This window comes from Pyxicephalus adspersus, chromosome 8 (genome assembly GCF_032062135.1).
Source record: "Pyxicephalus adspersus chromosome 8, UCB_Pads_2.0, whole genome shotgun sequence".
NCBI lineage: Eukaryota > Metazoa > Chordata > Amphibia > Anura > Pyxicephalidae > Pyxicephalus > Pyxicephalus adspersus.
Window position 1 is genome coordinate 64,067,511 of NC_092865.1, and position 27,502 is coordinate 64,095,012.

At 40.4% G+C, this 27,502-nt stretch overlaps 1 protein-coding gene across 5 annotated transcripts in view; it reads left to right on the top strand.

The window, feature by feature from the left end:
* Window positions 1–7,827: 7,827 nt before the first annotated feature.
* BICD2 (BICD cargo adaptor 2) overlaps window positions 7,828–27,502 on the top strand; it is a 66,761-nt gene continuing 47,086 nt past the window's right edge. For 4 of the 5 annotated variants that reach the window (XR_011922012.1, XM_072420957.1, XM_072420958.1 and 1 more), the window contains exon 1: window positions 7,828–8,211. Coding sequence is in view for 4 of the 5 variants with exons in the window: in XM_072420957.1 (XP_072277058.1) it covers window positions 7,972–8,211 (240 nt within the window). In the remaining variant the exon portion in view is untranslated. The remainder of the gene's footprint in view (window positions 8,212–27,502) is intronic. The other variant, XM_072420960.1, reaches the window with a different exon arrangement.

The following is a 27,502-nucleotide window of genomic DNA, read 5'->3' on the forward strand; positions in this document are numbered from 1 at the left end:
GTCCATCATCCAAACAACCGTCCTGGCGGATCCACGAATGATGGGTAAAGGGCGCTGTACACACACCATATTGCAACCATTGCAAGTGTGTACATAGCCAAAATTTCTTTATTGTGTAATGCAAAGGCTGATTTTTTTTTTGTTTACAAAATCAAGAATAGATATGAACAAACACATATAAAGTCTACAATAGTTTGAATGAAGAACCTAACTATCCAAAAAACAATTTAACTGTTCTTAAAGCAAACCTGCAATTTGTCCATGCAGAAGCGGTGTGCTTTAAAAAGATATTGTGACTTGCCCATTTAGGGCATAATACCCTAATTAAATAATTAAAGCCCACTCTTGTCCCATCTAAATTCTGCTACCCCATCAGGGCTACTTCAAAATACTTGACAATTTGCCAGGTCCTCACACCATTGCAATAGGAGGGGGGTATCATTAACTCTAAATAGGCGATGAAGCCCCCTCTCCAGCAAAACAAACTTACCATTAATTCAGATGAAGAAGTTCATTCCCAAGGCTGTTTCTAGTTTGGGAAAAATCTTAGGACACTACATTGATGCCCCAACCACCACATGAAAAACGTGGACCTGAAAGATTCCCACCAGGGAATGTTTAGGGGAATGTCAGATTTCTTGTTTTATAAATAGAGTTGTAAATCACTTTGTAGCAAGGGTATCTCTGTAACAGGGTAGCAAGACTGTGCACCCCCAACCCTACCCATTACCAGACATGATTGATACATTTTCTTACCACTTTTTTGGCTGCCATGGCATAAATAGTGGGGAGGAAGAATCTACTAAGCCTGCGTACACACATTACATAATTGCCGTTGCAAGAATCTATCACAATTCTTTCCAAGAATCGACTGTACAATGCATGAACGAGCACTGTACATAGAACACCATTCTGCTTTAAGAAAGGGGAGAGGGACGGAGTATCACCGCACTGCGCTTTTTTCCTTTTACTTTTATTACGATTGTTCCTCGTCCGTCTTCCTTGGATCCGCCAGGATGGTCGTTCAGACGATGAGTGCTGTACACACACCAGATTCTTATCCGATATCAGCCCTGATTATCAGATGAGAATCATCTGACATGATGTGTCTAACTCCCACCACGCAGCAACCTATGGACCCAGACTGCTACATAGGAAATATCAGTTGTGCAGGCAACTGGCACTGTTTTACATGATTACATGTTTGCATCAAAACGCACTTATCCTTGGAGGAGTAATGATTTCCCTTTTTGTCACAGTCCTCACTATTGTAAAACAGATTATTTGAATGAAATTACACTTGGAGCCTAATTGGCATTAAACATTAACAAGCAAAGCAATGTCAGTCATTTGGCCTCCTGAACCTTACTAGCTTACTAGCTTTTCCCATTGGATTGAAGTAAAATCCTAACATTGATCCAGTCTCCATACCTTCCATCATTCTGAGATTGGAAATATAGTCCCTTTTAGCATAGTATATTTAGGGGAAAAAATACCCCAATCACAAGGACCATGACAAATTACAAAGCACTAGATTTAGTTGGTACAGCTGTCCCATGTTCTCCTGCTTGTCCTTCTCCCTTTTAAAAAAAGGAGCATAAAACTAACCCTATACAATTATATTTACTTTTTTAACGCCACCAATGCATTTACCTAAAACTAACTTTATCCATATAATATCTTTAATATTTTAAAGAATATTTTTTTTACACTAACAACAATGGTTTACAATAATAGCTAGTCAAATTGTATTTTCAGAAACAGGTCCCTGATGGCCTCCTCTTGGAAGAGGTTTAGGTCTCACAGAGGGTAATTCATGGCATTTTGTAACTTGTGGTGGGGCAAAGGGTGGCAGTCTTTTTATATCATATGGCAGGGATTTTTTAGAGTAGCAAAATTCATGCAAATGGCACCAACTGGTGCTCCAATGCTGGGTAAATGCATGATGGAGTTTGCGGAGGCCTGGAGCAAGTTGAAGAAGACAGTGAGCTGGTAAATCAGGATAAAGCTGGATGGGCAGTACTGTGGCTCAGAGGTTAGCACTCCTGCCTTTGCAGCGATACATCACAGATTTGAATCTCGGCCTGGACACTATCTGCATGGAGTTTGCAGGTTCTCCCGTGATTGGGTGGGCTTCCTCCAATATCCCCAAATCATGCATTGGTTAATTGGCTTCCTCCCAATATTGACCTTAGACTGTATTAAAGACTATGGTAGTGACATTAGATTGTGAGCTACTTTGAGGGACAGCTAGTCACATGACTATGGACATTGTACAACACTGTATAACATGTTGGTGCTATATAAGTACTGTGTAATAATAATAATAAATCACTGAGCACTGGGCAGCAGCTATAGATGAAAAAGCTACCAGACCAGGGGCATTTGAGAGGCATAGTCTGTCTATCAGTGGCACAAAGCAGACAAAGGGCAACAGGAATGGATATGGGGCAGAAGCAGCCTGGGCAGTACCACACAGACTAGGGGCAGCTGGCATGTATGGAGAGGCCAAGGCAATCTAGCAGGAGCACAAAAGTAAGGAACAGCAGACATGGAAAAAGGAGCAAAGGCAATCTTGTTGATGAGGGGTAACATTACATTTTAGTAGATGAATAGGGTAATGCAGGGGGACATGGTCGTATAAAAAAAACAAGCTGCACATGCGTCACTAATGCACCGGCTAGCGCATACTGAAAGGACAAGTGAGTGCTTGTAAATATATATTTTTCCAGAGCTTCCAATATAAACAGGTTTTCCTGCACCAAAAATGTTTATTTTATTATTACAGCCTGCTGTGTACTGGTGCAGAGAACAACCCCCTTATATCTCAGCTGCTCCCTAGCTTTATCTCCAGGCCCATGTGTTGTGCCCATAAATATGTCCTCTTGCCCAGAGCCAAGGCACTAATGAGCATGCGCAGTGGGGGCATTACAGGGAGCTGGCACCATATACCGGGGGCATTACATGGAGCTGGCACCATATACCGGGGGGCATTACAGGGAGCTGGCACCATATACCGGGGGCATTACAGGAAGCTGGCACCATATACCGGGGGCATTACAGGGAGCTGGCACCATATACCGGGGGCATTACAGGGAGCTGGCACCGTACTGCCCCGTACCAAGGACACTACAGGGAGCTGGCAGCCTACTATCATATACCACACCAGGACAGTGTGGGTGTCATGGTGCCAGGGTCACTGTATGTACTGGCGTTATACCATATATTTTCTAAATACACTGCAACATTTGCCAATTTACCAGTGTGGCATATAGTTTTCCTGGGACACATTTACGGTTGCACTGGCATTATTATCTCTTCTAGTCATATGGTCTTGTACCCTGCCATGTACTCAGTCATTTTCCTGCCACTCTTCTACATTTGTCCAAATTTTTGGTTATTCAGTCAGAGCTCTCCATAAACTTCCTTTTCTCTTCACCATGTTGGTCACATTCATTGTGATTTAGGACAATCTTCTTTGATACAAGCAGGCAGCTTTATAATTCAATAATTGGTGATATTTTTGTTGGCATAATTTTGGCTGCCAGTATATCACGTATTCTGCATCCATGGCAGAATTGCAGTCCCATCACCGGCAGGAACCCAAACCGATCTCCTTGCCACCATTTGGCGGCAACATTCCTAAGTAATGAGATCTGTGTATGCTGGCATTAATTACATACCCAGACTGGACCTTCATGAATATGGTAATTTGTGATGCCACCCACGATCATACAAAGATTTATATGTGTGTACATGTTGGCAATTCCTAATGACAAGGCCAGCTATACCCTTGCCCCTTATACCAGCCTTTCTGATACTTTCACATTGACGTTATGCTAGAACTTCCTATTTGTTGAGGTTTTTGTTTTTGCATCACCAATGTATTTATATTTTCTTATTACGGTTTCTTTTAGCATGGCATGGGCAGTGCTTGTAGGGTTAACGGTTTCCTGATGTTGACGCAGCACCTCGAGTCATGGAAAAACATGGATGTGCTAGATTTACTGCACGCTGATTGCAACCTTTGGGCTGAAACAATTCAAACAATTCGTGTGATAAAAAAGAATAATAATGTTTGCAGATAATTATGTAGCACGGATCTGATTCCTTAGTAGGTCTGCTGTCTCGCCAAGTCATCCTTTCTCAAATAAGCCAGCTCAGATCTGCATTTCCCATTGCTGAGCGGGAGATGTGGCATCATCCTGCATGAGCTGGGATTCTGCGCACACTGCAACCTGCCCTTCCCAAGACATCTGCTCAGCTTCCTATCCCCCTCCTCCATCCTCCTGTGGATAAGAGGAGAGACTCCAGTCTCGGCTTCATATACTGATATCAGTGTCCTGGCATTCTGCTAAATTTAGCTCCCCTCTTCTTCTCTGGGTTACCAAAGTGGGGAATTTAATATGTTATGTTTTCCTGTTTATTTCCTGAGTGGCTTTTCACTGGCTAGGATCTGTGACCGAGGTTCACATTAGATTTGCATTTAGTTTGCAACATATAAAAAGGAAACACCTTACATACTCAGACCCCAGATTACACGAGAAACTTAAAAAAACAGAAAAGCTCTTTTTAACTGCAAACGTTATTTGTATTGTTAATTCAAATCATAACAAGGTACAAATGACGGAACAATACAGTAAATCAAATATTAGATATCAAAAGAAAGGCAAACCCCCAAAAGAAAATATTGGGGGTTGATGCCTGTCAACTATACAGGTAGTCCCCGGGTTACATACAAGATAGGGAGTGTGGGTTTGTTCTTAAGTTGAATTTGTATGTAAGTCGGAACATGTACAATATGTTAAAATAAATGCAATTAGGACAGATGTTTGTCTCAACATATTATTAGGCAGTGTGGTGTCAGTTACTGTATAAAATCCTCACTGTGAGCTAATCACAAACAAAGCAAAAAAAATCTTTATGGAGCCTGGACATTGATTAAAGAGAAACTAAACTGAAAAGTGCCTGGAACATAAAAAAAAAAAAATACACTTCCCGCAGCGCAGTCGATCGGTCCCGGTCCGGGGGTTTCTCCCATTGGGTCCCACATCGTCCCAGCATCTTTCGCCTAGCCGGCGCGCCATCTTTTCCTCTTCTTTTGGGTTCTTCTTCCTATGTCACCCGACCCGGGCGTGAGATCGGGTAAAGTAGGTTTGAGAAAAAACTGCGCATACGTGAGATCGGCAAACTTTTCTCTTTTCACCAAAAGGCTTCCTCTGTGCATCCCCAAGGTGCCCGGGCATGCGCAAAAGGAGCACCCAAGAGCCTCCCGGGATGATTGATGTAGGCATTCCGGAAGGCTTTGAGCTCCCATTCATTCTTGATCACCTAGGTGATTGAGAATTAGGGGGCAGTGCTGCACCTTTTTTTTGTTTTTGTTTTAAAAGGTGCTGCATTTAAAAAAAACCTTAGCAAACAGAATTTTTACTTACCAAAAAAGAGTTGTCTACCCTTTTACATAAAGTGAAATTTCTGAGTTTAGGTATGCTTTAACTTCTGGTAAAAGCTGTGCTTTGATATGCAAAAAGAAACAACTGCAGAGTTTGCCTTGGTCATTAAAGAGTTACAAGAGGTTGCAGAAGAGCTCACCCCCTAAGACCACCCACAACCTCAGCTGTGTTTAGCAAAAGATTTCTTCTGCAACTCATGCAAACTGCCCTCCTCCAGCCCCTGTTCTGTGCCTGTTCTATCTAGGAGGCGTCCATATGTCAGATCTACTTAACTGGGGGGCTACATGTACAGTGACTGCCTACATGGCTACTGTATGCAGAACAGTACGCCTCAAACCCGACGCGTTTCGCCGATAGGCTTCTTCAGGGGATGCATTGAGATCGCAGAATGTTAGGTGACAGATATATTTCTGAGAAGTAAGAGACGAAACACAAGTGAGAATATTCTCGTGAGGAATACAAAATATGCTCAGAATTTAGCCAGAAGGGAGCATTGATGATATTGTGTATCAAACAGTACATGCTGATAAGCGTGTCTGTTGATAGATTTGTATTTGGGAGAAACATTAGATGGTTTTAGTTTGGAAAATGTAAATTGCTTTTCAGATTTGATCCAGGGTTAGCTACATAAATAACGCTTTCATTTAAACAAAACAGTAATTATTGCTGCAGTACTTACCTGCTAGTGCCACTGCGGTTAGTGATTTCCTTGGTCTCCTTGCAAAGTCTATGAAATCTGTGTTGCTTGTGCTGGTTTTTTTCACCTCCTGCAGCTTCCTGTGCGGGACAACACTGCTTGATTTCAGTAGCAGTGCAGAAACGTTGCCCGCACAGACTCCTTGCATTGCAGTGGGGTGACTCTGATATGGTAACAGGCTCCATTTTCTTACAGGGCTTTTAGAGTTTCACACGGTTTGCCTGTGTTGGAAAAGATCTCAATCACATTGTATTACTTGAGGTGACATTGCTGGACCTCAACGGGTCCAATATGGAATCTGCCTAAAACACACATCCAGGCTGTGCACCATTGCTTAGGAGTCCCTGTGATTAATCTGTGAAACGCGTCAGCGGAGGTGACTGCTCTGGCAGAAGTACATACAAACACATGCAACAAAAACTTGTTGGTCCTGCTTGAACTCTTGTAAGCTGATAACTTCCTCTGTCTATGCTGTCAGGGTTTTAGTTGCAAGACTAAAGAATAAAGTCCCATACAGACCCAATTGGATTGTTGTTGCTGGAGATGATCCTTCATGATCTTTTTTTAGTGACAGATGAACGAATGAACGCTGTGCACCCAGCACCATTCTAGGACACAGGATAAGCAAACGGCGCCCCACTGTGCTCTCCTCCATAGGAAAGCAGAGCAGGCATTCCTGTTTGGTTGGTTATCAGGCCAGCAGTTTGGCTTGATTGGAGGACCACTGTCAGATTTTCACCTGAGATGAGCACAGCCATTTATTTTGGGTGAAAATCATCTGACGTGCATAGTTACCCTTCCCCAACTGCTATGGTATATAAAAAAAACGAGGTGAAGGATAACAGCTGTTTTGTTTTTTTTTTCCTTTGCTTTTTGAGTCTGAGTAGGGAGATTTCTTCACTTCCTATCATTTTACATGCAACAGGAAATGAGGGGATAGCTTTCTAGTGATAGGCATATCCCCTCCTAAGCTAGATGTATGCTATCTGACATTTCCAAATAATTTAGCTGATAATGACCAAGCGGTGAAATAGTCATGATTTATATATATGCTGAATGTCAATTAAGAATTGATCAAGCAACAAAAACTTGTTTATTATTCACCCTTATGAAACCAAAACTATATTGTTGTGTTGCAATCAATATTTTGATGGGATCGATAATTGTAAAGTCTACATTAATTAGGATCAACTATTGAACAAGTGTGTGATGGGGGATACATTGAATACTTGTAGTTGATTAATTAGTGACTGTTCTTTATAAAAATTGTCCCCATTGGGTGATACAGCTTTTAGGAGTAGAAAAAGCTATAAGATACCAAGGCATAATATCACATTTCTATATCTAGAACACACTAATGATGTCTGCAATTAAATTAAAACTTTAATATTATTCTAATACAGCCTGCTGTGTAGAGGTGCAGAGAACACCCCCCTTATAGCTCAGCTGCTCCCTAGCTTTATCTCCAGGCCCATGTGTTGTGCCCATAAATATGTCCTCTTGCCCAGAGCCAAGGCACTAATGAGCATGCGCAGTGCCCTTACGCTGTTTAGGGAATGTATTCGAATCGTCTCCCTCCTTAGCACATTCCAGCCCGTGTCTTGTCAGTTCTCCTCTCGCTACTTGACAAGCCGTATTGTGTAGGTAATTGTTAGACGCTCCCTGGTTCATATACCTGTGCTAGGGGTTAGGCTCCCATAACTGGCAGTGGGTGCGGCGGAGTGCGGGATGCGGGGGACTCGGCGCTGAGGCTCGGGGTGCAGGGAGGGAACCCCGGGAATTTGGGTGACACAAGGAGGAAACCCTGAACCCCTCCCAGGCATGGCACATGTCATGGACGAAGAAGAGTTTGAGCGGCTCGTCCTGCGCTCTGAGCCGGAGTGGCTGCGGGCTGAGATTAGGAGGCTGTTCCAGGAGCTCGGGGAGACCACCAGGGAGAAGATCCAGGCGGCAGAGTACGGCTTGGTGGTGCTGGATGAGAAGCAGCAGCTGAAACAGCATTATGACGAGCTGGAGCTGGAGTATGAGACCGCCCGGCAGGAGCTGGAGCAACTCAAGGAGGTGAGAGGGCAACCTGGGCACTACATATACCAGGGGCACTACAGGGAACTGGCACCATATACCAGGGGCATTACATGGAGCTGGCACCATATACCAGGGGCATTACAGGGAGCTGGCACCATATACCAGGGGCATTACAGCATTACAGGGAGCTGGCACCATACTGCCCTATACCAGGGGCATTACAGGGAGCTGGCACCATACTGCCCTATACCAGGGGCATTACAGGGAGCTAGCACCATACCGCCCTATACCAGGGGCACTACAGGGAGCTGGTACAATATTATCCAATTATTTGGATCAAACTGACACCCCGGTCATTCTGTCTATCACGTAGACTGCCACAGCTCTCAATAAACTGATTTCTTCTCTCCCTCATATTCTCCATGTTCATGGTCATCCAATGTAAGACAATCTTCTTTGGTAGAAGCCTTTGTATTGATGCTGTTATCAGTGATGTTGGCATGCTTTTGCTGCCCATAGAGCACCTATACTGCATCCAGTGTCTCTTGCAGCAAACCATAGAGATCTTCTTGTCACTGGAAGTGTTAAACAAGAACATTCCTAAGTAATGACAGCTGTGTCATTGGGATCTTCATAAAAGCACACTCTAACATTGCTGTGTATGTTTGCCCATGGCTACGTTCAGATGGGCAGGGGGAATGGCGTTCCTGAGTGACTCCCAATGATTTGCACCTTGCTATTTGCGTGGCAGCCCTAACTGAAACTTTTGATCCTAATAAATCAAAATTTAAAGTTTTGACAACAGACAGCAGAGGGTTGTACTAAAATGCTTTATACCAGCTCTTTGTTCCCTATAGGCAGCCATGGATAGGTTTCTACATGGACCACACTGGGCATGGTTCATGGGCGTGAGTAAGGGTTAACCACAACCTCACCACCTGTCTGAAAAAGCCTAAATGAGACCCTAGGCCCTTTCACACCACAACACACTAATATTGTGCTAGAACCTGTATGTGACTCTCGAGTTAGCATCATCAATGTAAGGAAGTGTTGTTATCAAGCTTTTGTTTTAGGACTTTGCTTCAAAGCACAGGCAGTGCTTGCAGGGTTAATGGTTTCCTGATGTTGACGCAGTATCTTTAGTCATGGAAAAACATGGATGTGATTTACTGCATGCTGATTGCAGGCAATATACGGAAACAAATCATTTTTGTTAAAAGTGAATGATCAATGTTTGCATATAATTGTGCAGCACAGCTCTGATTCCTTGGTAGGTCATACATGGAGCGTCTGCTATCCCGCCAAGTCATCCTTTCCTAAGAATAAGCCAGCTCAGATCTGCATTTCCCATTGCTGAGTGTTTGGGAGATGTGGCATCATCCTGCATGTGCTGGGAGACTGTGCTCAGTTCAGCCTGCCTTTCCCTAGACATCTGCTCAGCTTCCTATCCCCCCTCCTCCATCCTTCTATGGATAAGAGGAGAGAACTGGAAGTGCTTCATATACTGATACCCGTGTTCTGCGTCATGTAATTCAGATCAATTATCAAACAAGTGGAGAATATGCTAAATACTTATAGTCTATCGCAAGGATCAATTTTAAAGATCAATCAAAATGATTGTTCTATTAATTGAAAGTAGGTGTCCTGTCTAGACGATTCATCTTTTCCTATTTGGATTTACCTTCACTTTCATTGCCAGTGACATTGGCCATTTGAAAAATAAACGTAAATCTCTGCAGCAACAGAAACCTGACAGGTTCTAAGCACTGACCAAATCTAAGGCTATGTACACACGTGGAATATTTGTCGTTGGAAATGAATGATTCCATGAAGATAATTCGATCATCGATAATAATGATGATCCTTTGATAATTGTTAACAAAAAAAAAAGTAAACGTTGACACCGTTGAATGAGGAATGTTGCTGGAAACAAACGACTGTCCTGGCGGATCTGTTTGGGTGACGATTGTTCACTTTCTATTATATGTACGGTGGTTCAGTGATCATGGATGGTTCTGCCGTACATTTTTCACGTCACTTCCTTCATCGTTCAAACAATCCTATCTAGCATTTGTACATTATTGATGGATTATATTTGAACGTTTAAAATATTTGTGAATAATCAGTGATCTGTTGTTAATTGTTAATTTTCTAACGACAATTATTGCACGTGTACCGAGCCTTAGTTACACTTTTAAAATTGCTACTACATAAATATGTACAAACCTGTACATGAAATATAAATATAATACAACATGTATATAAAACTGATAAATGAAATCGTAAATGTTTCAATAACAACCAAAATACTTACATAATGAAAAGTAATGATTGTTAACGTTGCAAAGACTTCTTACAACTAGAATAGACATAGTAAAATAGTAAAATGTTCTGATTATGTGACATTGCTATATTTCGCAGTTGCACTTATTTTACTTGTCGGGAGATATCTAGGTAATGGCTATGAGATAACGAGACATAATATCACATGTTCTATCTGGAACACACTAATGATGTCTGCAGTGAAAGTATTTGGTCTCTCCACGTGTCTCCTGGGTTTATTCCCGCTGAGAAGGCCGCAGCAATAGAGTTATTTCTGGATGTTGAAGAGAAATCTGTATTTTCTGACTGTTTCTGCCTTCCATAATTCACACCAAGTACTGACACAGGGGCTCTTGTGTGTCCTCTTCAGTGAATTGGAACTTTGATAACAAGCTGGTATTTGTGGAATGTAAAGATTTCTAATGACAAGAATTCCCTGCAAAGGCAGGGCAAGGCACATATTTTCAAGTGACAACTGCTCAGGGCCAGGGAAGGTTTGAAAGAATTAACCTGTGTTTAAAAATGCTACTTTTTTGTTTGGCCAGAAATACATTTTTATAGGTTTGCTTGCACTATGTTTGCAAATATACAACAATATATGTTAATATTTTATAAAATATCAACTGCATATTTTCAAACTAATTGACTGAAGGCTCTGTTTTCCAGTAGTTTTATAGCTTTGCAGAATATTCAGAAGACCTTTTCTGCCCTATGTACAGATTTTGGACCTGCTAACATACTATAATTTTCCTGGAGTATTGGGGGATACCAGAGCACCCAGAGGAAAGTTTATGGGCATGAGGAGAACATCCACACTATGCACCTTTACTGTCCTATCTAAACTTAGACCAAAAGTTCTAAAAAAATTTTTTCTTTGGTCTTATTTTTATTTAGTGTAGGTTGCCAATTTCGTTTTGAATATGGCATTTTTTCAAATGCCAATGCTGTACCTTACTCAGCTCAATGAAGGTCAGTTGTGGCCATGCCTGCAAAGTCTTATTGGGGCTGCACAGCCACTTCCCAGTACCTTCTGTGTCGAACTTTGTGTATTCATGCCACACTCTAGCCATTACGTGATCTACCAGAAAACTTTAAAGGGGGTGTGCAAGCACTTAAGCTACGTACACACTTCCAATTATTATCGTTGGAAAACGAACGACGAACGTTCATGCACGATATATACGAACGATCGTATAGCACCGATCCGGCACATAGAGATAACGACACGATCGTTCGTAGATATTGTACACACAATATGGTTACTTTTTTACGAACGATTTTTTGCCCAATCGATCGTTCGTCGTTCGATTGGAACGATAAAAATTGGAAGTGTGTACGCACTTTAAGGAGTCAGCACAACCCAGATTTCATGTGATATGTGAGTTTATGATTTGGGGGAAGTGAAAGCCTCCATTTCTAAATCAGCCACAGTAATGTTGCAAAAATAAAGATATTTTGAAAAACAAATAAGAAAATTTATATTGCCCTATCTTAACCTCCACTTTCATTGCCAGGGCATGGTGATATCTAAATCCTTTAATTGAGATCCTCGGAATGTTGTATATCCCAAACCTGGGAGTCCCGTGGATCCAAAATCTTTGCAAGAAGACACTACTGTACTGTTATGGAGCATCTTGTAAGATTTTGGATGCCAAGGATTTCATTGAAGGATTGTCCCCCTTCCGAGTGTGGAAGTTTGGGTAATGCAAATATATGTTCTAACTTTTTCACAGGTTGTTTGTCAATATCACTAATCATACTCCGGACTCAAATGTCTTCTTAAGTTTTCCTTTAGTTTCTATTGTAAATATGGCTGAGGATCCGGACTCGTTGTCCATTTGACTTTGGAAACGCTGGGTTAGTGGCCTCCATAGGTTAAAATGGTGATTTTTAGATGGGTAACTACCGTATTTTTCGGACTATAAGACGCTCCGGCCTATAAGACGCACCCAATTTTGAAGGAGAAAAACCTAGAAAAAAAAGATTCTGAACAGGATCGGGTGAGTATGATTTTTTTTAATTACCGTTATATTTAACATGTATTCGGTGTATAAGACGCACCCACTTTTCCCCCCCAGTTTTGGGGAAGAAAAAGTGCGTCTTATAGTCCGAAAAATACGGTATTTAATAAACTGACCTTGTCCACTCATACTTTAAAGGAAATAAAAGTTTTGGCTGAGGTTGGTTTTTAACTTTACACAGTGAATCAACTATGAATACAATGGCATTTCAGGAAGTGTGTAGGAGTGAGAAGTGATTATCTTTAAGGGAGGTAAGCTTATTAATACTCATCAGTATACACACTTGTCTGTTCTAAACAAAAATAAGGGAAATGCTTTTTGTTTTTTTTTTATACTCCCAATACATCCGAAGCCAGGGTAATAAATACAATCATTATTTTTTTTTTTTTTTGTCGCTTGCTTAGTAAACATATCAAATAATATAGTGGAACAAAGTCTTCCGGCTACATCTATGCCACTTCTACATGCAAGATGGGCATGGTCACAAGGTCTGGTTGGTATTCTATTCTGTGAATGAATGAATTCTGTATCTGGCATGAACTAGCTCATTTCTCCGGTTGTCACCATAGAAACTCTAATACAAATCCCACTTTGCTCCTAACAAGACAACAGGGGTATTTGTCGAAATAACTTCACCAAGCCCTGTGGGTGCATATTATTCTCCGAGCTGCAGAGCAGTACTTCTATTCTGATTGATCTGGAATGCATACAATTAATCTTACTCCTTTAGAGACAAAGAGATAGCTTTAATATCTGTGAAAAAATGGAGTAAGGTGAATTAGTTGCTTATTATTATAGTAAACAATGTCATATCTTTTCACTTATGCCCTGTGGTAGAAAACATTCTGAAAAATTTAATGTGAGGGTGCTTAGTTTTTGTGATAGCTTGGATTGTGGACATAGATTCAAGATTCAAAGAAGGAAATTCTAATTTAAACTCCCCCCAAAAATGTAACTTAATTCCGGTTACCAGAATTTAGATGAGAATAGTTTTATTCTTTGGTTTTTATCATTAATAAACAGGATTTATATAGCGCCAACATTTTACGCAGCGCTGGTTTATTTCTTTTGTATTGTCTACTGGTAATCCTGTAAATAACAGTTCCTCTTCTAGGGTGTCTATTTTATCTATAGAGGGAGCCATCTTTGTCACCTTTTAGTTTCTTTCCTGATTTGAGCTACAATCACTTCTTCCTCTCCGTCCAATACACAGCTTTGGTGTGCATTGGGCGATGCTACATTTTTGCATGTTGCAATAGGTATTATATGACAAACCAGGAACAGTTGTCTCCACAGTAATAATATAAAAAATCTGGGTGGGAAGAAGTTGTAGGCAGGTTTTGGCCCCTGTATTGTGACCCAACTTTTCAGTAAACAGCGGGGTGGTTCCCGAATAGTGCTGGGTGGTGCGCCCAGCTAACGGGAGCTGGAGGTAGTACATATTGTATATAGATATTGTTTTGCTATAATTGTAATCTAGGTGCTGGATACCGAAAAGCTGCATGCGGATTTAGGGTTTCTTTATAGAGCATGTGACGGCAACATATCATTATACAGTTCCATAGATATGCTCGGTTCCCTTGTTCCTGAGTGAGACACGCTGGCCGCTACATTTCATGTCCTGACTAATCGGGAATGCTGGAAGGGGGAGAGGAAGGAGACCCCCTTGAACTGTGATTCATTTCTGAGGTATTTTATTTCAGGCCTAGCTCCAGCTAACACAGTTTGTGAACAACATTTTCCTGAAAGCTGGTAACCTAGCAACAAGGCCAGGGACCTGGAAATGGCCTTCCTTGTGTACAAAGCAGAGATTTGTCACAAAAAATATCCATAGGTTGTAGTATGAGGCATTGTAAGTGAACATTCGTGTGATGTGCAGGGTTTTCAGGGGCCATAAATAATAAATGAGTATGTAGTATTATTCGCTCTTCTGTGGTAGGGACTCCCCTCAGAGAATAGGAAGAAAGAGGGGAAGAGACGCTGTGTCTCCAGAATAAATATGATGTGTTGTAGAATGAAACATTTTGTACCCTGTGTAAAAAGAATATATAATTTGCTTTGGTTGCTGTACTTTACTACGTGGAAGGATTTGTATGGCATGGACTGGTGAAGATGACCCTAGACTTATGGTTTAAGGCTAAGTCTACACTGATGCTCCTTATAAATATCCAAACAATTTTTTTAAGCATTTATCAAGATGCTTCGAACCCAGGTTTGTGGTGGAGAAGAGCTAGAATAGGAGATAATGCCCATAAATGTTTGAAAGTGCACATAAATGGCCACAAATACTCCTAAACATCCCATTTATTTTATTAGGAGGGGGCATTTGGAGCATTTATGGCATTTTTGGATATTTGCAATCATTTATGGTCATATTGAAATGCTGCAGGTTGTGTTTTCTTTGCAGCCCATACCCCAAAAACGTCTGATTGGAGCTGATCCATTGTAATGAATAGGAATTTCAAACATGGGCGTTTTAAACTTTTGGAGAAATATTCTGTACAGACTTCATCTAAAGCTACGTACACACGTAAAATTTTTTGTCTCAGGGCAGATATCAGGCGAGAATTTGGCGTGTGTACAGCCCGCGTTGTTCATCGTCTGTTGATCCGTCCTGGCGGATTCACGGACAATGAACGACGAGTGATCCTAATGCAAGGGAAGGTGGAGAGAGCGCAGCAGGGTGTCGCTCTCCCCCCTCTCCTCTCCATAGAGCAGAATGGTGCTGTATGTACAGCTCTCGTTCATGCATCGTGCGGTTCTTGTTGTTGGAAAGGTTCGTGAAAGATCCTTTCCAACGACATGAATTGCACGTGTGTATGCTGCTTTAGGCTACGTACACACGTCAGATGATTCTCGTCCAATTCCCTCTTCATTGCTAGTATTGGATGAGAATCTGACGTGTGTACAGTAGCTGTCCAACATCGTTCATGGATCCGTCCTGGCGGATCCAAAAATGGCGAAAGATAAAAGATCGCAATACAAGTGAAGGGGAAAGAGCGCAGCGGGGTGAAACTCACTCATTCTCCCCTCTCTCGTCTTCATAGATCAGAATCGCACTGTATGTACAGCACTCCTTCATGCATCCTTTCCAATGACTAAAATCTAACGTGTGTACCTAGCCTAAGTTAGTATATTTTATTTGGAAAACAGCAACCATTGGCTGTAATGTAATGGATGCCAAAGTGGAGATAACATTAAATAAATTGTTTTTGTGCTAAAGTGTATTATCCAACCTTTCCTCGAGTCTTTTCCCCTTAGCAATCCCAGTAGTACACCTCTCAGGTCTATGTTGTTTCGGCTCTCTAGTTATTTAGCCTTTGTTTCTTGTACTTTGAGTTTCTTGTCTGGGTGAATAACCTTGGTACCCATTCCCCCTCCCCTTACTGGCTCGTATTGGCATGGTCCCTTGCTTTTTTACCCTATGTTGCTGCATCATTTGTGGGCATTACATAGGGTTGATATTTATTTGAATCGATTACTACCTGCAATACCCACAAGTTTCATGCTCAGACCTGTAACCTTGCAGTGCACTAATGGATTTGTGCTATGATTTCTGCGGGGACTGGTAAAGACACATTTACTTTTGTTTGTCATATTTATAGAACATGGGAAGTAAACATATGTTTTACCACTACAGACTACAGAGACCTCCCCCTGCCCTCTACTACATAACAGATAAGCAGGATTCTGTGGACTGTAGAGATAAGTAGGAACAATGTAACTGATAATAATGAAGCAGAGTTCTTTCACTTTTCAATTGGATAGAACAAAAGAATTTCAATGATAGACGTAACTGATCAGGAGGAACCAAATATGAGAAGTTCTTTATAAGGCTTTACACAACGTTTAAATGCAAGCATAATAAATAATGTATACATTGCACTTGCAAAATGTTATTACCATGACATTAGGCTTTCCTAAATAACCCTTTATCTGCTTTTCCTTTCTAGAAAGATAAAGCCATTTTTTAAGGCAACCAGGATCAGCATTGCCTTCGTAGACTGAGATATGTGCTTTTTGATGATACAATCATGGAAATGTCTGGTGTCTGGAATATCACCAATGTCTGACACAGCTTAGCCCCCTGCTGCAATGTCTCTGTTGAGGTTTGCTACCTGCAGAGGGCTGATAGGACCAAATCATTTATTAATTGTTAATAATGATCAGATGTTAATATAATTTTGTTTAAAAATTTATAAATTATTTTAAAAATAATTTTGTTTTTTTTTCTATATTGTGACATGTCAGGTGTATATATGCAGTTGCTAAGAGGTCCACATTAAATTGATGCATTACACTCATCTTTTTAGTTGTACACTGTCAATATCTCTATAAGTGATTACCTTGCAAATATTGTGCACAGTTTGTGTCTTGTAAGCTAATTGAAAACATATTTTCTCTTGGGTACAACCTCCATAGGCTGACATTAGATACTTTAATTATAACATGTTTACTGACCAAATGAGGGGTATGTTCAGAATCTGGGTGGTAAGAATTGTTACGTATCCCTGCATAATATGCCTCTTACTATTGCAGACAGAAAAAATAACATTAGGAATTTTAACCAAACATATCCTCAGTGCTGGACAGAGCACAGAACCTTGTTTAGTGATAACTGGGAGTCTATTGCTGATACTCTTAGGTGGGTTAAAGTGAACCTAACATACCTGAAAGAATAGATTCCTGATATATCTCAATATATGGCAACAATATATTTTCCTTAGAATGCGATACCTTTTGGAAAGCAATTCTTGAGCTCCAATATTTTGCTTAAGGTGAGATGATGCCATCTGTCTATGGCAGGCAAACCTTCTCCTATCTTCCTCCAAGTGACCAGCAGGCTAAAGCTGCCCCCCTTTCTGACCAGAATGCAACTTTTTAACTTTGTAGCAAGTTACAAGGTGAATGAAAGCCTTGTGGGCTGATTTGACATTTGTGTATAGCTGACAATTGTTTAGGCTTCTTCAAATCCACATCTCAGTCCAGAAAGCAGGTGCTGACCTTGTGTGACATCTGAAGGATCCTTTCTGGAGAAAAAGCAGATGAGTCTGGAAGGCAATTAATATCTAATATGTGCAGTTAAGTATATGCAACCCCCAACAGCAAACTAATATTTTCCCTTTTGGTCTGCGCAATATACCTTTTTTTTACATAATCAAATGCAAAAAATACACATTGCTGCCTATTACTATACAGCATGATGTTACTACCATTCATCCAGTGAACACTCAGAAATTCATCATATCATCCAATACATCCCATGTATAGCCATTAATATAATGTTTCCTAGGCAGATCCTAAGTTTTTGTTATGACGAACATGTTTCTTCATTTGTTGCCTTTGCTGTCCGAATCCTGTGCATCACACAAAAACATTTTATTCTCCAGTCTTGTACACGGGGCGTATTCTCCATGCTGAAATTTTAACAGCACAAACAGTCTGAATGTCTGTAATTAACAGCTTTTCTTTGGATTGGTCTCTGTTCCCTGCATGGCGACTGCTGTAATGAATATGGTCTGCACGTTTTAAAGTTGCCTGGGCACTTCAAATTGTCTTCACATGCAAATTTTGTCTGGAAGGTCACATTGTTTTAGGATAAATGAATATGCATTATTGTCAATGTCTCATGTCCTTGATATAATGACAGGGAGTAGTTCATCATCCACCCAGTGGCAAAGTTATTGGCCCTGAAAACAAAAAGAACATTTTGCCATTTGTAAAACAAGAAATGTTTACGCATGAAATCTTCATGCCAAGGTTTTGATCAAATTGAACTTTTTTTTGTAACTTGAGCTTGCTCTGATTATTCTTTTACCTTTTGTAGATAGCTCATCAAACTTAAGGAACAGATGTAGTGCACAGGTCTCCCCCTTTTCTGTTTTTTCTGGTATTTTGGGATCTTTTTAGCTTACTTGTTTGCAGGGGAGGTATACACAAACACGTGTGATGAATAAAAGTTTAGTTTAAGGGTTCTCACAGCCACCAGTTCTCTGGAAGGTAGAATCTGATTGGTTGTGTTTTAAAAACGAGACATGGGAAGTTGCACAGATTTCTGAGTCTCCCAATCACTTGTTAGAGCAGTGTTGCCCCCAGAAATTTTTCTTAAGTTGGTTGGGAAGAAGGTAAAGGCGGGTGGCAGCGCCTGTATTGTGACCCAACTTTTTATTAATCACCCCAAATCAGCCGGGTTATTACTGAAAAGTGCCGGGAGGTGCACCTGGTTTTAAGGGGCTGGGGAGAACACTGCACTGCATTCCTGTAGCAGATGGTAAACCAGTGTTTACATTGCTTGTCAGGGGAAGAACATTTTAATATTGATCTATAGAGCTCTAATGTATTTCACAGAAAACATAATGCTTTCTTAGGCCTGGGTTTGGAGAAGTCTTGTAAACTTCCTTGACTCTTTTGGGTTGTGGTTGAGCTCAGAACAGCTGGGGGAGATACCAAATATAGAGAGAACATATAAACCTCATATAGATAGAGTCCTCCTGGGAATGAAACTCCAGACCTCCATAACTGTGCACTCTAATTTGTTTAATGGATCAAGATGCAGAAGGGAAGTTTGCATTAGGTAGATATAGAGAAAATAGCTGCAAATGCAATATTAACTTAATACATAAAAAGTATTTTATAGCAACCATCAGCTGTCCACTTTTATTTAGTGTTTGCAATGAAAGCTTCTATTGCTTGGGTGTCATATGCCCTTAGGGATGATGTGAAAACATGATCAAAGAAAGATGGACCTTTGTGTTTTTAGCTTTCAAATGTGACCCCAGACACTTCTGGCTGCTGCAGGCAACTTTCTTTTTTTTTCACCTGTGTTCATAAACAAGCTCCATTGTTCTTGGTGTGTTTATTAAGTAAACCCATATGTCTTTTTACTTCAAAGCTGGTATCTGTTTTCCATGAAACACAACCACGAAGCCAGTCTCCTGGCCATATTGCTGGACCCCTTGGGGCACATGTTTATACTTACATTGTCCGGCCACGAGCTAGAATTAGCTTGAGCACCGGAAGATGAAATCCCAGGCAGATGTTTCCAATCCCAAATGATCAAAAAGGGACTTTTTCCCAGGGAATGATGTTGTTTTCAACATATACCCCAAATTGACATATTTTTAACATTGTATTCAGTTAAAAAATGTGAGAATCATCATTTACTCACTATTTAATAAACTTTTTAATTAAATCTAATGTGAAAATGTAATGTTGAGTAAGTATTGGGTTCTATTGGGTCAAAATATTTATAAATGCATCCTTTAAATTACTTTGATTGGGCTAGTAGAAAAAGGTAGGCTAGTACGACATGGTGAGTCAAAGAACAACGTTAGTTTTATCTTTTTTATATACTTTTACAAGTTGACATCTTGACTCTAATACCTTTAGTATGTACAGTTCATTCCTCACTGATACTGATATTCACTCGTTTAATTAACATTCCTCCAATATCTGGGCATCATCCAGCCCCTCATAGGTGCCATTAACCCCTTCCTGCTACTTATATTCACCTTTTTTTTGTTCTGTTTTGCTTTTGTAGGGACCCTAATTGGGCAAATCTATTATGTTTTTATTTTATTGGGCAGACACTGGCACAGTTCAGCTGTTGGTAGATGAAATCTGAAAGGTAATTTTACTTTGTGAACAGTTTTAATGTGTTTGTATGTTTATATATGTACACACACAATGTAAATGTGAGTGAATCTGACAGGTGTTTGCTGGATGATGAGGGGGGGAGACGTACTGAAAGATGATTTAATTCTGAAGTCTAATCCCTGATTAGATCATGTATGCTTTTCCTACTCAGGCTGTCCCTGTCAATAGTTGGCAGATTAGAAGAAAATGACATTGGAATTCTGCATCGGCTGGTGCAACATTGCTAGATCAGTAGTGCTTGCAGAATAATTGCCCTTATTGTGCCCACTGCGCCAATCTACCCCGGTGACACTTACTTGGAAGCATTTAAGTGAAGTGTCAAGTAATAATTACTGCAGAGATGTGTCAAGGTAATTAATGCTGACCTCTTCTCAACTGTTCAGACAATCTGTTTGAATGGATCACTGTGTAACCTTTTTAATAGGGACACTGTAGGCCCTCCTGAGTTGCTGTTAGCCCCCTCTAAGCTAATTTGGCTTGACACTATTTACAACAATGGAGCAATTAAAGGATTAGCTTTGAGAGGTGGAGTTTAAAATCTCCTTGGAAAACTGAGGAAGAAAAGCTAAGTACCATTTGTATTTCACATGGCAACATTCTGCAGCCTTATGCAGTGTGATGGGACAAAAACTGGACCACACATAGCCCAGTACTAAAGCTACGTACACACCTGCAATAATTGTCATTGCAAAACGATTGTTCGATAATTGTTAACAAAAAAACACCTAAATTATCGCCCTAAAAGCCGCATACTGCTGGAAACGATCAACGGTTTTGGCAGATCTGTTTGGGAGATGATCGTTCGCTATCTATGTGTATGGTTGTTCAGTCATCGTGGATGGTTCTGCGTTACTGTTTCTCCGGTATAAGTCACTTCATGCATCATTCAAATGATCATATCTAGTGTGTGTATATCATTGGTGGATTATATTTGAGCGATTGTATCGGTACAGAATTGTGCACTATACAATCGTTTAAAATAATCATGAACAATCATTGATCTTCCATTAGTCAATCATTTTCTAACGACGAATATTACACGCGTGTGCCTAGCCTAAGTGTGCATGTATACGTGCATGTTCACATACTTACACAGTACATGTCATGTCACTTAGCGTTTGTTGTAAAATGCATTGGGGTGGCATATTGCTACGTAATTTGTTACATAGCAAAGTCAATAGAAGAAAATAGAATGACAAATTGACCCCTTTTGTGTTTTGTGAACCAAATTTGAAGTTTAATATCCGTAGAGTTTTTCTTTTTCCCTAGTTGGTATTGTTTGAACATAAACCATGTAGGATGTATGTCCTGGTTTGTGTTTTCTTTTGGAGCGTTTGTGTATTTATTTTCCATTCCTTCCTGTGGCTCTGTAGCTGGATCCATTCACCTGGCTCTGCATCGTGTGATTGTAGTGTGAGTGGCTTGCACAGAAAAACATCCTTGTGTTTTCCTTTTGTTTTTAATCTGGTGATTCTTCCAGTAACACACTTGCTTGTCCTAGAGTGACAATACTGAAATGTTCCTGAGCTAGATGAATGTAGTTTCCAAACTCGTTGGTGGAATTGTGGCCTTGATGCACAAGATATTTCCACACACGTACCCCATAACTATTTCATATCCAATGCTGCAGCCATACACTGTTGTAATATTTATTTCCCAAGAAATTCTTGTAAGAAAGCTACAGATACCAGGTTGTCTGTAAGTTGTGCTTGCATGAGTCTCAATTTATATCTCCAGTATGGAGAAGCTATTAAACCATCAATGGCCTGAGGGGGAAGAGGAGGAGAAGATTGATTTCAGGCCTAGGAAGGGGATGTCTAAATTGAATGTTGTGCACAGATAAATGGCTCACACACAAAGAGTTATATGAAGATATTGCTGGTTTTATTGATCATCATTCTTTGCAGTGCTGTGCATATTAAAGCCCTCTATAACTTATCTGCACTAAGATGCTGAGCAGCCATTTTTGTTGCCACAAAATGAAAACCTTAAAGCAGCCCAAACATATATGTAAAGTGCATGAAACAAGCATGTAACTGTAAAAAGTGGGAATATTTACTTTTCACAATTATACAGATATTGGGACACTAGAGGTCATAAGTCTTGGAAACGTTGGTTTTCCAGCCAGTCGAGTGTGAGGGACAATTTGTGATGAATGGAGTGGAAATCCGCAGGGTTCTTCGAGAGGTTTCTAGGAGTTTCTCTGTGGCTGATTGAATTATTATTTGATGATGCCTGCATAGTTCTGAGGGCTATGCCACATGGTAGAGCCAACTGCATGTTGTTTTAGGTGTCTATAAAGATTTTATTCTAGCTACAAGTGTAAGGGGACATCCTTTTCTTTGGTCACCAATATCAAAAGCTTTTATTTTGCCTATTGCCCCCCCCCCAATTGTTTTTCATAGGGGGTTCTCTAAGCTGAATTTTTTTAAAGGTTGAGAAAAGCTTCCTTTTACTATAAGTTACCCGGGATCTTGGAATAAATCTTATTTTACTGCCCAGTGCCACCAGAAAAGTGTGTTATTGCAGGTTTTTTTGGCCTGGTTTTCTGCTTTTAAAGATCAGCCTAAACTAAAATGTTTTACCTCATATAACTGTTAAAATATAGTTCAGAATTTTCATTAATAGACATGTAGGCTTGTAACAGGAAATCATTGTGCTTGAGAAAAATAACTTGTGTTGTGTTGCAGATGGCTGGTGTAAAACTGGCCTGTCTTCACAAGCAGTAAATATTAGCGGCAGTAAACAACTCGATTTCTAATTGGAGTTTATTGGCATTTTATCTTAAGCCGTTGATAAAGCAATGCCTGTGCTGCTTTGCATTGTACCAGCCTGTTCCTGTCACATCTGCATACAGGTCAATGGGTGATCTGTGCCATTGCTGAGTACATCGCTGGTAATGCAAAAGAAGTGACAACTGGCTATGACTCTTCATTATTTAAAGATGTATTTATCCAGCTTCAGAGTTCACGACGGGCAGAGGGCCTGTTTTTCTGCCGGTCTGTGGCACACGGTCCTCTCTGACTATAGGAGGCTTTGTGCATAAAAGATGGTGAGCTGCGGCCTGTGTGCCAGCTTCAGCTGCAATTAAACAATAATCTCTTCTAAATGGTGCTAACTTAAAATTAAATCCTTTATTTACTCAGCATAAGAGGATGAATCTGTGTTTTTGTGAAGAGATTACTGTTTTGGCCCATTGTCCACTGTATCTTGTCACTATATAGGGTGCGTTTTTGTAGGACACTCAATATAAGTATGGCAAATTTTATAGGGATATAATTATGTGCTTCTATAATGCAAACTGGATCATGTACGATGTCAGTACAGGGACACATACATGTAAAAAATAATAGGAAAACAAAGGCTTCTTATACTGCTCTATCCGATAATAGAAAATCTGACACGTGTACATTGGTCCCCTGACATTGTTCATCAATCCTCCATGTAGGAGAGCACAGTGCGCACAGCCCTTGTTCTTTCATTTGTCACTGGAAATGATCACAAAGAGAATTGGCCCTGGAAACAATCTTGACATCCACTGGCAGTTTGTACATCATTTCATTGCTCACCATCCTCTACAAAAATACTTCCAGGTGTGTAAAAACCCTTCTTCCCCACTTACTTCTGGGTGGTTAATACATTACTACAGGATATATGAGCCAGAAGCAGGAACCAGGGATGGCATAACTTTTGCAAGGGCACACGGGAGGTACTTATTTACACCACCCATGGTATGATGAGATGTGCATTGAGCCTTGCATGTGCATCCCTGTATACAATTAGAGCAAGGATTTATATTTTTAAAATGAGACGCAGTGTTCTCCCCAGCCCCTTTCAGCTGGGTGCACCAGGGCTGTTTTTGGGTGGTTACTGATGAGTTGGGTCACAATACAGGGGATCCCACCCACCTACAATTTTTTCACTCCCAGCTTAAAATAATTTCTGGCTTGGAGACATATATAGCCTTTTTCCTAAAACAAAAAACTACCTGCTAGAACCTTTTCTAGTTTTTCCAAAGGTCACCTAAGCTGAATGAAATGTAGGCCTGCCACTTCTGTATTCCCTCTAAAAATATAACTTGAATGGCTGCATCTCTTTTGTTTGAAGCCAGGCAGAACATGCAGATGCCAAAAGTCAAAGTGAGTTCCACATGTGTGACGGAGAAATTAAAGAAACCACTGGATCAACCTCCAAACTAGAGAAACCGGACTAGTGTTTCATTAAAGAAAGGGGTAAGCAATGGAAACCTCCATGCTTTTGTGGACTATACATTTATTTTATTGAAGAAAGCAATATTAAGCCGAGAAAAACTGACAAGACTAGAAGGTCTGTTATTAAGGTCCAGATAAATCAAGTTTACTGGAATACAGCCATGTAATTGTGTGCAGCAAGGAAGGAAGACTCTCGGTTGATGGCTTGTGAGCTAAATCTGGAGGCTGAACTAGCTGAATAGCCTCTGTTTCCTGCCCCATCCATTTTGCATGACCTCATCAGTAGGTTAACCCAGCAGCTGCCACATGGACCACTAATGTACAGATTAAGCTTTGCTTTGGTATCAGCAGTATTCAAGCATGCAGCCAGGAATAGCTTGCTGGATTAGATTCTTGGTGTTTTTTGGGACTGTTTCTTAGACATAGACTTAAGACCTCACAAATGTCTCTTGTAGTGGTATTCATAGCCAACAACTCATAACTGCTAAAGGATAGCATGGACAATAGTACAGGCTCTTATTTGTGGAATATTTCTTCCCTTCTGTAATAGATTTAGCAGCAATCACAAAGAGGATTTTAATTGCTGGATTTATTTATGGGATGACCTTTACTTCTAGCCAAGCTAGGCCACCAATGTAGGCAACTGCAGAGGGCAAACAAAATCCTCTATCGCGTTTGTATGCATCTGTGCATGTTATATGATGTCAATCTTTTACCGGCGGGACGGGGCCTGCATACACACGTGCAATAATTGTCGTTGAAAAGGATCGTGAAAGATCCTTTCCAACGACAAACAACAGCACGATGCATGAACGCTGGAGTGCTGTACATACAGGGCCGTTCTGCTGTATGGAGAGAGGAGGGGGAGAACGACGGAGCAGCACCCCGCTGTGCGCTTTCCCCCTTCACTTCCATTAGGATCGTTCACTGTCCATCGTCCGTGGCTCCGCCAAGATGGTCATTTGGATGATTGACAATGGGCACTGTACACACTTCAGATTCTCGTCCGATATCGGCCGAGAACCATTGCAAGTGTGTACGTAGCCTTGCGCTTTCTAATCAAAATAGTGCAGAATCCCTCTTGTCAGTAATGCCTTACTGGGCTAACCATCCACCAAACAATGGAATAGAATATCGTAAGGTTTTTTTTTTTTTTTTTACGACAAGTCTAGCTGTCACTGGTAAGTTGTCACAAATGATAAGATTTCTTGTATATCCTAGGCCTAACTTTGTCAGTAGCTAAGGCTACGTACACACGGGCAATCATTGTTGTTGAAAACAATCGCTTAACGACCAATCATTTAATAATCGTTAACAAAAAAAAGTGCACAACGACACCCATGAACGAGCAATGTTGCTGTAAATGAACAACCGTCCTTGCAGATCAATTTTGGTGACTATTGTTCAATATCTATTGTGTGTACAATCGTTCAGACATCGTATTTTCGTAGTCCACTTACTTCGATACACGTCACTTCCTGCATTGTTCAAACAATCCTATCTAGTATGTGTACATTATTGATGGATTATATTTGAACGATTGTATCGTTACAGCATGTACAGAATCCTGCACTATACGATCATTCAAATAAATGTTGTCGTAAGTCATTCGTTTTCCAACGACAATTATTGCCCTTCTGTACCCAGCCTTTGGCCTAAATATGTTGCATAAATCATATATAGACATCAGGATGTAACAGAAAATCCCCAGCACCATGTCTTTGACTATTGTACTGAAGTGTAAGTCTTATGTTCTAGAATGGTGCTTGCTTTATCAGCTGTACAGGCTCTTACAACATGCCCTGGAGCTATGATTTATTGAAAGATAATACAGGAGGATAGAATAAAAGCAAAGGCTCCTAGTGGATAAAGGTTTTAAATTTTGATTTATAGGAACACGCTTCCACTACCTCCTTGTCCTCCGCTGGACTGTAAAATTGTAAGTGACCGCATTAAGCTCCCAAGCAGAAAGTCTTTGTAATCAAGCTGTTTAAAAATAGCCAGAAGCCAGTCTGCAGTGTCATGGCGGTGAGCCCCTACCCTCACTGACAAGGTAATGAGAGCGCGGCACATGAGGTTAGATGGAGAGACAAGCCTACGCTTCCTGTTGTTTCGAGAGTCAAACAATGCTCTTCACATGTCTCCATCACGGCTGTGTTTACATTGTACCTTCCATGGAACAGCGTCTGTTTTGTCCTCTCAATGTGAAGTGCAGTCCTAGCAATAACAGGTCTCTAAATGTAGGTTTGGCTTCACTGGGTAAAAAAAACACATTTATTTTATTAACCCTCCTCCGGTCAATCGAGTTTAAAATTTTGATGTTTTTCATTTTCATTTTTTTTTTTATCTGATTGGTGGCTTTTATGAGATCTAGCTTCAGTGGATTTTAGAAGATACAAAGTCATTGGTAGGGGTTTTCATAGAAAATAAATGATTTTATTGGCTTTCTTTTTGCTATGATTAAAAGTAGAATCAAAAGTGTTTTGTGCCCTCTGTTTTTGCAGACTCCCTTGTTAGTTATGGAAAAGAGCAAAGGTATTCTGTAGACTATTCCGTGGGGGATTCTGCCCACTATAGATGCATTTGGAGTGTTGTCACCCTAGAACAGAATGTATGTTATAAGCTTCAAAAAATAAAACAAATTCAGCCACCAAATCTGGAACGGTTAATAGTAAAACAATTCAAATATTGCTTTCATATATGTTACATTTTTGGTCACAAATAACTTTTAAGACAAATATATTCCTTAACAGCCACAAACACATAAATTTACCTTTTTAATCCATGTAAATGCATTTGGTAGTCACTGTTATTATTTAGTAAAATAGTTGATATAATCACTGTTCTGAAAATAACCTGTACAGAAAGAACTGTGGCAGGTCCAACCACCGCCTGCAGAAAACTTGTGGACAGCCAACTTGCACAAGGTAAAGCGGAAGTAAATGCAAGCCTGTCCCCCTGCCTTTGGCCTATACGTTACAATATAAATAAATCTGGTGGATTTTTTCTTGTAATTTGCTTTATAAAATTAGGTCAGTTGGAGGCTTACTTTATAAAAACATAAATAAAGAATAAACAGGGTTAGCTGGATGGCTTGCACCTTTAATAGCTTGGCCC